Below are 16,249 nucleotides of genomic sequence, written 5' to 3' on the forward strand. Positions count from 1 at the left end.
CCAAGGGAACTCTGTTAGGGGCCCTCACAGAGACACCCACCCCTTGCAGGCTACCCTTCTCCCCACCAGATTTGCCTCTACCAGCCCTCTCCCTCCCCAACTCTAGGCCTGGCTTCCAGCACTTCTCAAACTTTTCTAAATTAGCTCTGATTGCTGAGGAAACTAGGAAAAAATGTCAGGGCAACACATAAGCGACTCTCCATAATAAAATGTTTTGAGGTCTCTTGTTTCATCTTAAATTCACACAAATTTGTCATCCTACTCCATAGTGTGTTTGTTTCAATATATAATATTTTAAGTAACCTAACAGCAAAATGAGGTAACTTCTCCCTTTGAAAGACTGTCAAATAAAATTGGTACCCTAGGAAGATGCCCGTGATCTACCTGTGTGCCACCCCACCCCCACCCCCACCCCCCACCCCCGCCAGAGAGACCCACACATCCATGGGAATGTGCACTCCAAAGAGAGAAGCATCCATATTTACATACTAATGTCTAACTAATGTCTAACTATTACATACTAAATGTCTAACTAATGTGTATGGTGAATGGCCCTCCCCATCCTTAATCCCAGATAGCCCTACTTTTGAACTAAATATCAGGGGGGAAGGGAGTTAGGAGGGGGGAAATTGGGAGAGGGGGGCTAGGGCAAAATTACAGTTTTCAAAAATATTCTATAATTTTAATTGTTAAGTAATTCAGGTGAACTTTAATCCCAATTTTCCCATCTTAACGAGCTGCCATTTTTCTCACCACCTACATGTTGCTACTTGACTTTACAATTTATTTTCGCTGTGTAGTTTAATATTCACAGTAAGAAAAATCTAATCAAAGTGTCAAGTTTATTACCTCATTTTTTCTCTTCCAGTGATAGTCTCTCTTGGTCATTCCAAGACCGGTGTTGACTGAGCCAATCCAAATAAATGCATTAAACAGAAAAACTAAATTAGGAATTTAAGAGTATAGGTAGCAGGAGGATATTTTGAAATTTCAACTTACTTTCTCCCTGTAAGTGTCGCCTTTCTCTTCTCCCCTTTCAAACAGGCTTTTTACTTTTTTCCCTCAAGGACATTTGTTACTAGGCTCCCAAAAGTCCAGTACAAGGGCTGGCAAACCCAAATGAGAAGAGGCAGGTCACACAAACAAAATGGTTTGGATATAACACAAGAGGGAGTGGACTGAGGCAAACCGCAGAGCATCTGCTTCCCCTGTAGGAGCCAGAGGTGCTCAGCTCTGTCTGATTGTTGCCACATATAGATATGAGGACCGAGGGTTGGCAGACTTTCTGATTTTTTTTTCAAGAAAAGCTCAAAATCTGGATTTTTTAAAATGTGAAATTTCTGGATGTTTACATATTTGACAATTTTAAAAGAAAACATGTATGTGGGCCAAATCCAGTGTACTGGCTGGATCAAGTCCATGGGCCTACCATTTGTGACTTTCCTCCCAAACACATCGTGGAATGCAGAGTGATATATATTTCCCTCACTCTAAAATAGCCCTCAGGGTGCCCTAAGGGGGCTGACATTAGACCCTGAGCTCCCAGCCTTGCCATACACTCCTGTGCCCCAAGAGTGCTGGGGAAGTAGCAAAGTGGCAGACCTAAAGACACTGTGAAGGCTGGGGTGATGGTCACCTCAGTGTTAGCCAACTTGGACAGGAGACCCAGGAGCAGAGGGAGCTCCCAATATCATGGTGCTGCGTATGACCCCCAGAACAGGGCATGCAAAGTGAGCTGTAAGAATGTCTGAGGTTGAATTTGCTTCTAGGGGAGAAGTGAAATTACTTCTTGAATATCTCTCCTCCTGACAAGGGCAGAGGCCTTGTTCACTCACTCACCAACTAGTGCTTTGCACAGTGCCCAGCAGCATACTGTGGGGCTGCATTTTATAAGAATTATGCAAATGAGTAACACTGAGATGTAAACTATTGATAAAATGTGCCCTTTATGCACACAATTTGAAATCACGTAACCACCTCCCCCACAAATTAACAATTCATTAAGAATGCCTGGGCTAGCAGGTTACATGAATTGTAAGCACTGGGATGGTGCTAATTAGAGGAGCAAATCAAGGTTGATTGTGTTTTCAAGCTGGGGTAGCTGGGAAAATGGTGACACTAGGCTTGGTAAGGCAGGATGCTGAGCACTGAGTGAAAGATCTCGAATGTATTTTCCCTACAGCAAGGCCTTCCTATCTAGTCTTCTTTACAGTATGCTTAGCACCATGATATAAGCAATTGGGTACTAATATGCATTTAGTGACAATAATTACTTAGTGACTATCAAAGTGCACCTCAAAGCAAGTCACCTGAATTGTGGCTATGACCGTGGCTTTCAATGAGCATGGGTCAGATTCTATATTCCCTTTGGTCGTTGAGAGAAAACCGGCTCCCACACCTGGGCCTGCTGTGTGAGTCTATCCCCTCCCCATTCCTGCTCTGCCCCCAACAGCACTACGGGGCTCCAGCCTACAGGATCAGAGTACAAGGTAGAAGCTGCTGTCCTCCCACAAGGTTGTGGAGGGAAAGGCACGAGAGAGAGTAAGAGCCACCTGGATTTCAGTGTCTGGAAGTCTCCGATATGTGACCTCCCAGAAGCAATGTGGCAGCCAGGGAGGGCCCAAGAATGGAGATGGATGATAAACCCACACAACACCCTCAAACCATTTTCTTAGAATATCAATCTTACATGTAACAAAATTCCTTCTCAGTGGTTTTCTTACCACTAAAGGGCTACCCCTTACCCATGACCTTGGCATTATTATTATTTTCGGCAGGCGCAGGTGCTTGGATAACCAGCAGCTTGCTTAAATCTGAAGTTCCCTCCACCTAAAGGAGAAAAGTCAAAATTAGTCAAAAGAGCATTCTTTGATCTCTAAGATGGCTGCTTCCTAACCTTTCCAAAGAATATAAGAAATAAGCCAAAGCCTAGAACTCAGCCTCCAACCTAAGCTCTATCTTTCTCATTTCAAATCCTCTTTAACCTTGTTTCAAAAAGTCTTGGACCAGGAGGTTATCTTTTGGATATTTGTAAACATCAGAAAAGAAATTTCTACACCTTACTTGGAACGAATTTGGAAAATGGAATCCCCAGCATCCACTGAGTTACTTTTATTCCGACACTGACATTCAAGGGCTCAGGGCCCAGCCTTCCCAGATAGGAAAAAGAGCTCTCTTCCTCAAGCTTTTGCCCCACGTGCCACAGAATCTGCCCTCCCAGAATGCAAGGAGCATACATAAGTAACAATTATAACTATCGATAATTTCTAGATATTATCACATATTATCTCATTGAATCCCCACAACAACCTTATGAGACGACTGCTGCTATTATCCTCATCTTACTAAGAGGAAACTGAGGGTCAGAAGGCACCTTTCCTCCGCTCACACACCTAGTGGGCACAGGTGTCAGGTTTTAAATCCAAGTATGCCTGACTCCTAACTCTAGTGTCTTAAACTAAACTGTGGGATTGCTCCCACTGTTCCCCACCCCTTGTTTCAAAGCTAAATTTTCATTTTCTGTTTAAAAAAAACATTTAAATTACCTTCACCCTCTGAATTGTTGAGAGGTTGACAAAATAAGGACGTTGGTTAGGAAAGTGGTAAATGCACTTTTTAGGAGATTTACCAACTTTTCCAGGACGTAAAATTTCATTAAATTAGTGAACGTTCCCAGCCTGAACAAGCAGAAAGGGTCTCTCCCAAACTTTTTACCAGATGAAAGAGATGTCAGCTCTTTTCATGGCCTCTTGGTCCTCCTCATTCTTGGGCTCTGTCCTCACATCACTCCTGTGGTCCGACAGCATGGCTTGGCCCAGTAGGGACCTGACTTCTACTCTTCCCATCCCCTGTTATGTCCCAGGTGTTCACACTTCCCCCTTCCTTACAGAGGCGTGGAATGATGAGGCCCAGGGCCCTCTGTCAAGTTGTGCCCCTAGCCCCTAATGTGTCAGCAAAGTGACATGGCCCCAATGCATCTCCCTTCTTATCAGCCAGCGCAGATAACTTCCAGAGCCATGCTAGCAAGCAGTGTCATTGCCCTGGCATGAACTAGGAAAAGTGTACCCCGTCCTTCCTCTGTGGACGCACAGCCCATGCCAGGACAAACAGCTTGGCAAGTAGAGAGCAGGCAGATTCCTGCCCCCCTTGTCCCTCAGTGACACTCTTGTGCGGGACACAACTTGTACAACAGTACACAGAAGCCCTGGGTACATTTCGACTGTTTTGTTAAGGGCAGGTGAGAACTATAGGGTCTTTCTAGGTTAAATTTCCCTTTAAGGTGGTCGGTTGAGTTTTAAAGTCACTTATGGGGCACAATGAAAAGCAAATGACTCTTTAGAAATGATCCTCCTTACCTGTTCACAGGTTTTAGGTAAAATGCAAGGTGCAAGATATGGTACCTCTGTCTTAGTATCAATAACACTGCCGTATACAAGAATAACGAATTTCATGTTCACATTATCAATAGTCATTTCGTTATAGCTTGATAAAGTCTCCACATATGCATGATTGAGGGCCACGCACTTCTGAAACTTTAAGTCCTAAAATAAAATGAGATTTTGTCCTATAAATCATACAAAATGACACACGGTATCAAGAAGGAAGCATATTCCACATGAAAAGATGCTCGACATCATTAACCATCAAGGAAATGGAAACCAGCTCACACTTATCAGAATGGCCATCATCAAAAAGACAACAAATAAGTGTTGGCAAGGATGTGGAGAAAAGGGAACCTTCGTGCACTGTTGCTGGGATTGTAAACTGGTGCAGCCACTATGGGAAATAGTAGGAGGTTCCTCAAAAAATTAATAAAACTACCATATGATCCAGCAATCCCACTTCTGGGTATTTACCCAAAGAAAATAAAAACACTAATTTGAAAAGATATATGCACCCCTACGCTCACTGCAACATAATTTACAACAGCCAAGATATGGAAGCAACCTAAATGTCATTGATAGATGAATGGATAAAGAAGATGTGGTATATATATATATACTGTTGGACGGTTGGACTGACCTCTAAGTCAGTATATATATATATATGGAATGAAATACTACTCCGTCATAAAAAAGAATGAAATCTTGCCATTTGCGACAACATGGATGAACCTAGAGCGAAGTGAAATAAGTCAGATAGAGAAAGACAAATACCATATGATCTCACTTACATGTGCAATCTAAAAAACAAAACAAATGAACAAACAAAACAGAAAACGACTTAAAGATACAGAGAGCAAAATGGTGGTTGCCAGAGGGGAGGGGAGGTGGGAGGTTGGATAAAATAGGTGAAGAGGGGGCTTCCCTGGTGGCGCAGTGGCTGAGAGTCCGCCTGCCGATGCAGGGGACACGGGTTCGTGCCCCGGTCTGGGAAGATCCCACATGCAGCGGAGCGGCTGGGCCCGTGAGCCATGGCCGCTGAGCCTGCGCGTCCAGAGCCTGTGCTCCGCAAGGGGAGAGGCCAGAACAGTGAGAGTCCCGCGTACCGCAAAAAAAAAAAAAAAAAAATAATGACTAAAATAAATGAAAGATCAAAAGTTTAAAAAAAGAAGAAGAAAGCAAATTCACTGATTTAGCTGAGTTCTTTGAGGATGCCAAAGGGCAAATAGACCCTGGGGCCAACAGATAGAATTTATTTGGAGTTCAGAATGACTTCTGACAAGATTCTGAATTCAGAACTTTTATACTGACAAGATTCTGAATTCAGAGCTTTTATATTGCTACTGTTTAGTGGCCCTGAATGTGGTTGCCCAGCCCTGATTTATTTATAATCAGCCACAGCAGGGCAGTCAGCTATGCCTCTTGGATTTCTATTCACACAAGAACCAGAGTCCTAAATATGCAGAGGTTTTATCTTGCAGTAAGCAAAGGTCCCACTTGACAAGGAAACAAACAAAACAAAACAAAACTTAAGCATACGCCAAGGCTCATAAACATAGATTTTAGAGCTAGAAGAGAGCTGTTATGGATTGAATTGTGTCCCTCCAAAATTTATATATTGAAGTCTTAAACCCCAGTACCTCAGAATGTTACCTTATTTGGAAATAAGGTCATTGCAGATGTAATTGTTTAAGATAAGATGAGGTCAAACTGCAACAGGGTGGACACCTAATCCAATATGACTGGTGCCCTTATGAAAAGGGGAAATTTGAACACAGACATACATACAAGGGGAACTCCATGTGAAGATGAAGACAGCTGTCTACAGGCCAAGGAGGGAGGCCTGGACTAGATTCTCCACCATAGCCCTCAGTAGGAACCAGTACTGCCAGGACCTTGATTTCAGATTTCTAGGCTTGAGAACTGTGAGACAATAAATTTCTGTCATTTAAGTCACCCGGTTTGCAGTACCTTGTGACAGAAGCCCCAGCAAACTAATATAGGAGCTTAGAGGTCAGTCCAACAGTAGTAATCTCTTGGACGGTGCCCTGACAGTGGCCATCAACTCATTCTGAACATTTCCAGCCACAGGAAGTACACAGCTACATGATTCAGCCCTCAGATCTTGGTCCCTGACATGCAAATCAAACACTTAATTGCTGAGGGCACCGGCATAGTTGGGGCACCAAAAACATAAGAAAATTAGCAAACTTATCTAGAATTTTACAACCAGAAAAATCTCGTAAAAAGCTATTTTGGTTTTTAAATGCATATAAAATTTGAATTGTGTGGTCTAGAGGAGGGTGTTCAGCATAATCTTGTTAGTCTTTGGGGGTTCTAAAAAGTCTTAATTGGTTAGTTCTTTAATGAAAAAAGACTAGAAGGAAATAAGCCAAAATGTTAAACAGAGATTTTCTGGGGAGTAAATTGGGGTAGAAAATTATTATTATCTTCTTACATTTTGTAACTGTGTTTTTTAAATTTATATAATGAATATGTGTTGCTTGTGAATTTTTTAAAAATGAAAGGACACTCACCTTATTATTGAGTTAAGTCTCACTCCATAGAGTTTCAACTTTTGGGTCCCAATTCTCTCCTCTGGAGTTTCAAAGTAGACTCTAACTTGTCCTACTGCTCATGAAGAGGCAAACCAAAAGGAAAAGAATCTACATCTCCTTACCCTTCTGTTAAAGTTTTTCTGAAAAATATTATTGCCACATAGTAAAAGACTGACTGCCTTAGCATGATGTGCTAATTTTTTAAGACAATTTTTTAGAGTAGTTTTAGATTCACAGCAAAACTGAGAGGAAGGTACAGAGATTTCTCATAACCCCCTGCCCTTATACATGCATAGCCTCCCCTATTATCAACATTCTCCACCAGAGTGGTACATTTATTACAACCGCTGAATCTACACTGATACACATAATCACCCAAAGTCCATAGTTTGCATTAGGTTTCACTGTTGATGTTGTACATTCTATGGGTTTGGACAAATGTATAAAGACAGGTATCCATCATACATGTATCGTAGAGTATTTTCATTGCCTTAAAAATCCTCTGTGCTCTACCTGTTCATGCCTCCTCACCCCAACTCCTAGCAACCATTGATCTTTTTATTGTCTTCATAGTTTTGCCTTTTCCAGAAAGTCCTATTGTTGGAACCATAGAGTATGTAGCCTTTTCAGATGGCTTCTTTCACTTAGTAATATGCATTTAAATTTCTTCCATGTCTTTTTCATGGCTTAATAACTCATTTCTTTTTAGCACTGAATAATATTCCATTGTCTGGAAGTACCACAGTTTATCCATTCATCTACTGAAAAACATCTTGGTTGATCGCTTCCAAGTTTTGGCAATTATGAATAAGGTATTATAAACATTTGTGTGTAGGTTTTTCATAAACAAAACAAACAGAAAACCTACAGAATGGGAGAAAATATTTGCAAATGATGTAACCGACAAGGGATTAATCTCCAAAATATACAAACAGCTCACACAGCTCAATATCAAAAAAACAAACAAACAAATCAAAAAATGGGCAGAAGACCTAAACAGACATTTCTCCAAAGAAAACATGCAGATGGCCAAAAGGTACATGAAAAGATGCTCAACATCGCTAATTATTAGAGAAGTGCAAATCAAAACTACAATGAGGTATCACCTCACACTGGTCAGAATGGCCATCATCAAAAAGTCTACAAATAATAAATGCTGGAGAGGGTGTGGAGAAAAGGGAACCCTCCTATGCTGTTGGTGGGAATGTAAATTGATGCAGCCACTGTGGAGAACAGTATGGAGGTTCCTTAAAAAACTAAAAACGAGCTACCATATGATCCTGCAATCACATTCTTGGGCATATATCCAGAGAATACCATAATTTGAAAAGATATATGCACCCCAGTGTTCACTGCAGCACTATTTACAATAGCCAAGACATGGAAGCAACCTAAATGTCCATCAACAGATGAATGGATAAAGAAGATGTGGTATATATATTCAATGGAATATTATTCAGCCATAAAAAAGAATGAAATAATGCCATTTGCAGCAACAATGGATTGACCTAGAGATTATCATACTAAGTGAAGTAAGCCAGATAAAGACAAATATCATATGACATCACTTGTATGTGGAATCTAAAAAAAACGATGATACAAATAAGCTTATATACAAAACAGAAATAGACCCACAGACACAGAAAACAAACTTATGGTTACCAAAGGGGAAAGAGAGGGGAGGAATAAACATATACACACTAATATATATAAAATACACACTACTATATATAAAATAGACAGACAGCAAGGATCTACTGTATAGCACAGGGAACTATACTCAATATTTTGTAATAATATATAAGGAAAAAGTATATATATATATATATAACAGAATCACTTTGCTGTACACCTGAAACTAACAGAACACTGTAAATCAAATATACTTCAGTTTTTAAAAAAATCCATGTGTAGGTTTTTGTGTGGACATAAGTTTTGAACTCCTTTGGGTAAATATCAAAGAGAGTGATTGCTGGGTCATATGGCAAGAGTATGTTAGTATTGTAAGAAACCGCCAAACTGTCTTCCAAAGTGGCTATGTACCATTTCGCATTCTCACCAGCAATGAATCAGAGTTCCTGTTGCTCCATACCCTTGCCAGCATGTGGTGTTGTCAGTGTTCCAAATATTGGCGAATTAATAGGTTTGTAGTGGTATCACATTGTTGTTTTAACTTGCATTTCCCTGATGACATAGGATGTGGAGCATCTTTTCCTATGTTTATTTGCCATTTGTATATCTTCTTTGATAAGGTGTCTGTTATGATCTTTGGCCCATTTTTTAATCAGGCTGTTTTTTTTCCCTACTGTTGAGTTTTAAAAGCTCTTCGTATATTCTGGATAATAGTTCTTTATCTGATGTGTCTTTTGCAAATATTTTCTCCCAGTCTGTGGCTTCTCTTCTCATTCTCCTGAGACATGCTGATTTTTTAACCCAATATTTATATTCATATATATATATATATATATATATATATATATATATCTCACAATTCAATGAATATTGTTGAACTTCAGGTCTGTCACTTCTCCAGTTGCTGACTCATGGTAGGGGCTCAAAAAATTACTAAATGGGATGTAAATATGGGGTTGTAAATTGTGCAGTCCAAGAACAGACTTGAACCACTACTTTCTGGAGAGAAAGTTCATAGATGAGGCTTAGTAAACTCAGTAAAAATTTGAAAAGGCAGGAGATTTATATTAACGTAGGTAGAGTAGACTATAATAAACACCAGACAATGCTCATTAACGCATTCTAATTAATGCTATGCTTGATTCTTGGGGATCTACCTATTTAAGATTTGCTGACTTTATTGTTTTTAAGGGATGACTGCAGGTAGTCTGGGAAAATCAGCTGTCACAAGGGGACTGATGACCTATAGGAAGTCAGGATAAGCGAGTGATGAGGACTCTGAAGTATTACTTTGAAAGATCAGACACACCTTCCTTTCTTTGTCTCCAAAATATGAAATGCATTTTGTAAAAAATACAGTAAATAAAATTTCATTCATATTTTAATCATGCAACTTACCTCATCAATGAGACTTGATTCAAAATACTGATAGGCAATACTGAGAGCAAGCTTCAGCCATATTTTATATTCCAGGGATGGCCAGAAGACATCAAAGCCTTCATATAAATCCTCCAGGGAGATAAAGCAAGCCTGAAATGACAAGGTATCAAACAGTATGCTTGATTTGAAACTAAATTACAAGACCATCAGAAAAAAAAAAAAAATGCCTGTAGATTTCATCTTCACCTAACCTCCTAGAAAAAACTATCAACTCTAGTATAGTAATTATGATACTCTGCCGTTTAAGCATAAGATGATAGAATGTACAGTCCAATTAAAGCTATAGACTTAAAAACAGGCCAGGAAACTTTATACCAATCAATAGGTAGGATAATCATGAGCCCAAGATTAAGGAACTAAGCCACATAAACTTATCTATTTTTATTGTCACAGTAGGTCACGTTGGCTCATTCATAGTATTTGTTTCCAGCAAAGTGACAATCCAAATAAGGAAGACAACTCTTTCAGAACTCACTGAAGTTCATTTACCTGAAATTCAGTGAATTCAATTCAGCCTTGTGAATACATTCATGCCTTCTATCCTCTTCCAAAAATGAAATGGTATGAAACTGATAAGGTGACATTCCTTTCTGTTTGTCACACTCCTAAGACTCTGGACACTGCTCTGTTGCATCTATCAGTCCCAAAAGCTTGAAAATTTTTTGTAAGTGGGAACTTTCACTAATTTCAATTTGAATCGCCCACAGCTAGTGCAATATCAGGCCATTTATTTGTTAAATAAACTTCTTATTTAGCAAGTGAAAAATGGAAGACAGAGGGTTGAAACACAAGTATACTTTAAAAACACCACTCTCATTATGGTGGCCATTTATTGAGCATCTAAACATGCCAGGCATTTTACATATATATTTTCCTTATCTTCATAACATCAAAAGTTAGATATTTTCTCTTTTAATAAAAAAAACTGGCATAGTCTCCTTGGTTAAAATATCAGCCTCCAGATCCCATAGCAGATGTGAGACACTAAACTGGCCTCTCTCAGCTAGTCTACACCCGCTTCACAGTAGCTGGTTGGGTGACTAAATAAGATATCAGAACCCAGAGGAACAAAGATGCTGGCACTCCTTATTGACTTGAGGAAGAATTAACTAACAACTCACAATATATACTGAACCAGTTTCTTACCTGTAAAATAGTTTCACAGATGGCAGTATATTCAATTTCACACTTAAGCAGACAGCTCAACTCTCCAATTATGTCTCCACTAGTACAGTACTCTGTAAACCTGGTCGCGGACTCTCTATCAGCCCTTAGGCTCCTGTCTATTCCAAAGGTAGGAGGTGAACTCTGCAGCTGCAAAGGGGAAAAAATTGTGCCAAGGGAAATATAAAATTAAAAGCCCTTGACCAAACCCCAGGAGCTCCCAGTTTTTCTTGCAATTATTACAATGGAAGGAAAACATTCTTTATGAATCCTTTCAGGTGTAAAGGAGGAATTAGGCTTCACAAGAATCATGGTTTCTTTCACATTTCAACTCTCCAAGGCAAGATTGTTTCTAATTTTTAGCTTTACAGATGACCCCTATTTACCTCCCTTGTATAAAAATTCTACCAAAAGTAGTCATTGCAGTCTGCCACTAATGCCACTCTATTAGATATTAGCATAATATCTATTAGATATTCTTAGCATAATAGGCTAGTGTCTCAGGTGGAAAAAACTTCTGGTTGCATGGATGCATAAATCGGATATCATGAATTAATATGCCTCCAAACCAAGCCGTGATTTCAGTAGAAGCCTTGCTTCCCTGAAGATGCTTAAGAATAATTACCATGAGACATTAACAGGAAAAGGTTTTAGGATGAACACAGGATGGTTGGGTTACTTCAGGAAAAGAACTGGTAGGTGTAGGTGGGGGTAAAGAAAGGTATCAGATTTCAGGAGGAAGATGCGGGAATCAACCAGAAGGATTACACAACTTTCCAGAAAGTTTAGCTGTAAATATCAAAGAGGAAAGCTACTGTTCAAGACACAGGAAACGGAAAAAAGGTCACTGAAGGAGTTGCTATGAAAACTGTACCCTCTCCTAGTGATTATCATTCAAACTTTCAGAGGCATTCATGCTTCCAAAGGACTTGATTTTTTTTAATTTAATTTTGAATGCAATTCAAAGGCCTTTTGAGTAATCAAGAATGTCTCTGCTTTTTTGCAAACCAAGGAAAGGGGATAACATCTGTGGTAAGCAGAATTCTAAAGAAATCCTTCCAAGATTCCTGTCTCTTTGCTATTCAATCAAACATTTATCTATGAACTGCTGTGAAGGGATTTTGCAGATAGAATTCAGGATACTGCTAATCAGCTAAACTTAAAGAGATGATTCTGGATTATCCTGTTGGGCCCAATGTAATCACATGAGCCCTCAAAAGTAGAAGGGGGAATAGCTGTCAAAGATTGGTGGTGGGGGGGGGCGGGTGGTGGTGGTGGAAATGAATTGATTTCTCTGTCCATTAGTTTTCCACCTTACATGAGGTTGATGTAAGGATTCAATGTCATAACATATTGCCATTCTCGACCACCCTTTTAAATGTCACAATTAGCCATCTTCATCTCTCCATCACCGCTAACATACTATATATTTAACTTAGGTATTTTGTCCATTGTCCCATCTCCTTCTATGCCTCTACTAGAAATTAAACTCTAAGAAGACAGCGATTTTTGTTTTTGTCGATTCTATGCCTAGAATGAGCAGTGCCTGCTGCATGATAGTAATGAAGTAAATATTTGTTGAATGAATGAGTAAATGGATGAATGGAAAGTGCCTGACACTTAATAAACTCTATACATGTGTTAGTATTTATTATAATAGTTTATTTCCATGATTAATTTTGGTATTTTTAAGGTCTGAAACACCCATTCCAAAAATAGAAAGCCAAATATATTATTTGCACTGTAATAAGGGTTTGTCACTTGTAACTGTCATCTAGGATCTAGGAATTATGTTGGTCATAGCTAGGGCTCACCCATGGATTCAGCTACTAGTATTCAGTTTCTAAAGGATTCTTGTCCCTATCATTCTACTGACACCAAAAGCCTCCTACTGGTTAAAAATTGTATGATTTTCATCCTATCTGACCTCTGGGAGAATCTGATGTTGTGGTCTATTTCCTCATTCTTGACACTCATTTCCTTTAGGTGAGTAACCCAACCACTCCAAGTATTGGGTTCCTTATCTGAACGTCGAAAAGACTGTTCCTCCCAGGACTGTTGTGAGGAATAAATAATAATTATGAAAGCATTTTGTAAGATGGGAAGCACCTTTCGGATGGTGGGTATTATAATTATCTCTCAGCTGTAGTGTTCACTCTGAACAGAAATGGTTTCATCTGGAAAACAAATTATGTTAAAAATTTCAAAATATCTTAGTTCTTAAATTTCTCCTTATGTGATAATTACGTATTTCAAAGTACATTTTCAGTAAATAATAAATAATCCCTTACGATCGCCATTCCTGAAATAATTAAGTAGATTCCTTGTGGCATTTCACCTTCTTTACAAATGACATCTCCATAGTCAAAACAGGCAAGTTTGGCTCTTTCCTGAAAGAAAAAAAAAAAGAAGAAGAAAAGAAAAGGAAAGAAAAAGAGAATTAACACAAATCTTTACAGTCTACTTCTCTAAATAGAAATAAATTTAAAAGCATAAAAACAAACTATATTCTCTGGTTTCTTAATGAATTACAACATTTTTGCATACCTCATTAAATTTTAGGTAAAAAAGGGACAAGCAAGCAAATTGTAGACTTTTGCTTAGGACCTAGCAGAGTGGCAGAAACACCCAATAAATGCTAGGTTGGATAATGGTTACAATAAAGTGTAATAATTCTGATCAGGAGACAGGGGCATGGCACTCTGGGAAAAAAATTCAGAAAGGTCACAGGACCCTGTCTTGGGTGTCCAGGGGAGACTACACAGAGGAAGGAACAGCTAAGCTGAGACCTGAAGGAAGAGTAACAGATAGCCAGGATACGATGAGTTGATGACCATTTACGGCAGAGGATTCAGTTTAAGCAAAGACCCAGAAGTAAACAGAATAACTGCACTGGGGGTAATCACAGAAGATTCAATACATCTCAGGCAGGCAAGGAGGGGTGGAGACCGGGGCTGAGTTATCCATTAGGCATCAATAGGCACAGTGTCCAGGGTTCACAATACTTTTCGGGATTTACAATAATGTTTTAGTTTCTTTTAAAATCAGAAGAAAATAAAAGAACTTTTAGGTAGAGTAAAATGTCTTAATACTAAAACATCTAATACTAATATATTCATCTTTATACTAACACGATCATAAAGTATAATTTTTTTAGTGCTTTTTTACCGAGGAAAAGGCAGAAGTGCCTGGGGCCCAGCAAAGTCATATTGCAGCCCAGGTGGAGGCAGGACTGGAGAGGTGAGCCGAAGCCAGGTCTCCAAGGGGCTCACAGGCACGGTAAAAAGTCTGGGCTTTTCCCAAAACCAGGGGGTAGCCACTAAAAGGTTTGTAACAGGAGAATTATGGTGACAGATTTGCATTTTACAAAGATGTGTGGGAAACATACTTTTAAGTCATGCATAGTAGTTATCTCGAAGTGTGGGGTGGGGAGTGAAAGGTTTTCACTTTTCGCTTCTGATTTATTTTACAGTGTAGAAATAAACATGCATGACTTCACAATATTTTTTTTAAAAGCTCACCTAAAGCCAATTATCCCCCTTATGTATTATTCAGACCTTGTTTTTTTTTTTTTTTTTTTGGCAGGTGCCATTCTTTTTTTTTTTAATACAGCAAGTTTTCATTAGTTATCGTTTTTTTAAACATCTTTATTGCAGTATATTTGCTTTAGAGTGTTGTGTTAGTTTCTGCTGTATAAAAAAGGGAATCAGTAATATACATACATATATCCCCATATCCCCTCCCTCTTGCGTCTCCCTCCCACCCTCCTTATCCCACCCCTCTAGGTGGTCACAAAGCACTGAGCTGATCTCCCCGTGTGATGCAGCTGCTTCCCACTAGCTATCTATTTCATATTTGGTAGTGTATACATGTCAATGCTACTCTTTCACTTCGTCCCATCTTACCCTACCCCCTCCCCCTGTCCTCAGGTCCATTCTTTATGTCTGTGTCTTTATTCCTGTCCTGCCCCTAGGTTCATGAGAACCATTTTTTTTTTTTAGATTCCATATATATGTGTTAGCACATGGTATTTGTTTTTCTCTTTCTGACTTACTTCACTCTGTATGACAGACTCTAGGTCCATCCACCTCACTACAAATAACTCAATTTCATTTCTTTTTATGGCTGAGTGATATTCCACTGTATATATGTGCCACATCCTCTTTATCCATTCATCTGTTGATGGACAGTTAGGTTGCTTCCATGTTCTGGCTAATGTAAATAGTGCTGCAATGAACACTGTGGTACATGACCCGTTTTTTAAAAATTTATTTATTAACATCTTTATTGGAGTAAAATTGCTTTACAATGGTGTGTTAGTTTCTGCTGTTATAACAAAGTGAATCAGCTATACATAAACGTATATCGCCGTATCTCCTCGCTCTTGCGTCTTCTTCCTACCCTCCCTATCCCACCCCTCTAGGTGGCATGACCCTTTATAATTATGGTTTTCTCAGGGTATATGCCCAGCAGTGGGATTGCTAGGTCATATGGTAGTTCTATTTGTAGTTTTTTAAGGAACCTCCATACTGTTTTCCACAGTGGCTGTATCAATTTACATTCCCACCAACAGTGCAAGAGGGTTCCCTTTTCTCCACACCCTCTTCAGAATTTACTGTTTGTAGAATTTTTGATGATGGCCATTCTGACCAGTGGGAGGTGATACCTCACTGTAGTTTTGATTTGCATTTCTCTAATGATTACCGATGTCAAGCATCTTTTCATCTGTTTATTGGCAATCTGTATATCTTCTTTGGAGAAATGTCTATTTAGGTCTTCTGACCATTTTTGGATTGGGTTGCTTGTTTTTTTGATATTGAGCTGCATGAGCTGCTTGTATATTTCGGAGATTAATCCTTTGTCAGCTGCTTCATTTGCAAATATTTTCTCCCATTCTGAGGGTTGTCTTTTCGCCTTGTTTACGGTTTGTTTGCTGTGCAAAAGCTTTGAAGTTTCATTAGGCCCAATTTATTTTTGTTTTTATTTCCATTTCTCTAGGAGGTGGGTCAAAAAGAATCTTGCTGTGATTTATGTCACAGAGTTCCGCCTATGTTTTCCTCTAAGAGTTTTATA

General features: G+C 39.2%; 1 protein-coding gene across 1 annotated transcript in view; it reads right to left on the bottom strand.

The window, feature by feature from the left end:
• Nucleotides 1-431: 431 nt before the first annotated feature.
• LOC137219707 (ankyrin repeat domain-containing protein 45-like) overlaps nt 432-16,249 on the bottom strand; it is a 150,938-nt gene continuing 135,120 nt past the window's right edge. Inside the window, exons 26-30 of the mRNA XM_067728672.1 lie at nt 13,468-13,566; nt 11,159-11,326; nt 9,971-10,102; nt 4,356-4,541; nt 432-2,829 (exon numbers count right to left, since the gene is read on the bottom strand). Of these exons, the coding sequence (XP_067584773.1) occupies nt 2,734-2,829; nt 4,356-4,541; nt 9,971-10,102; nt 11,159-11,326; nt 13,468-13,566 (681 nt within the window). The 3' untranslated portion in view covers nt 432-2,733. The remainder of the gene's footprint in view (nt 2,830-4,355; nt 4,542-9,970; nt 10,103-11,158; nt 11,327-13,467; nt 13,567-16,249) is intronic.

The sequence above is a fragment of the Pseudorca crassidens genome, chromosome 2 (genome assembly GCF_039906515.1).
Source record: "Pseudorca crassidens isolate mPseCra1 chromosome 2, mPseCra1.hap1, whole genome shotgun sequence".
NCBI lineage: Eukaryota > Metazoa > Chordata > Mammalia > Artiodactyla > Delphinidae > Pseudorca > Pseudorca crassidens.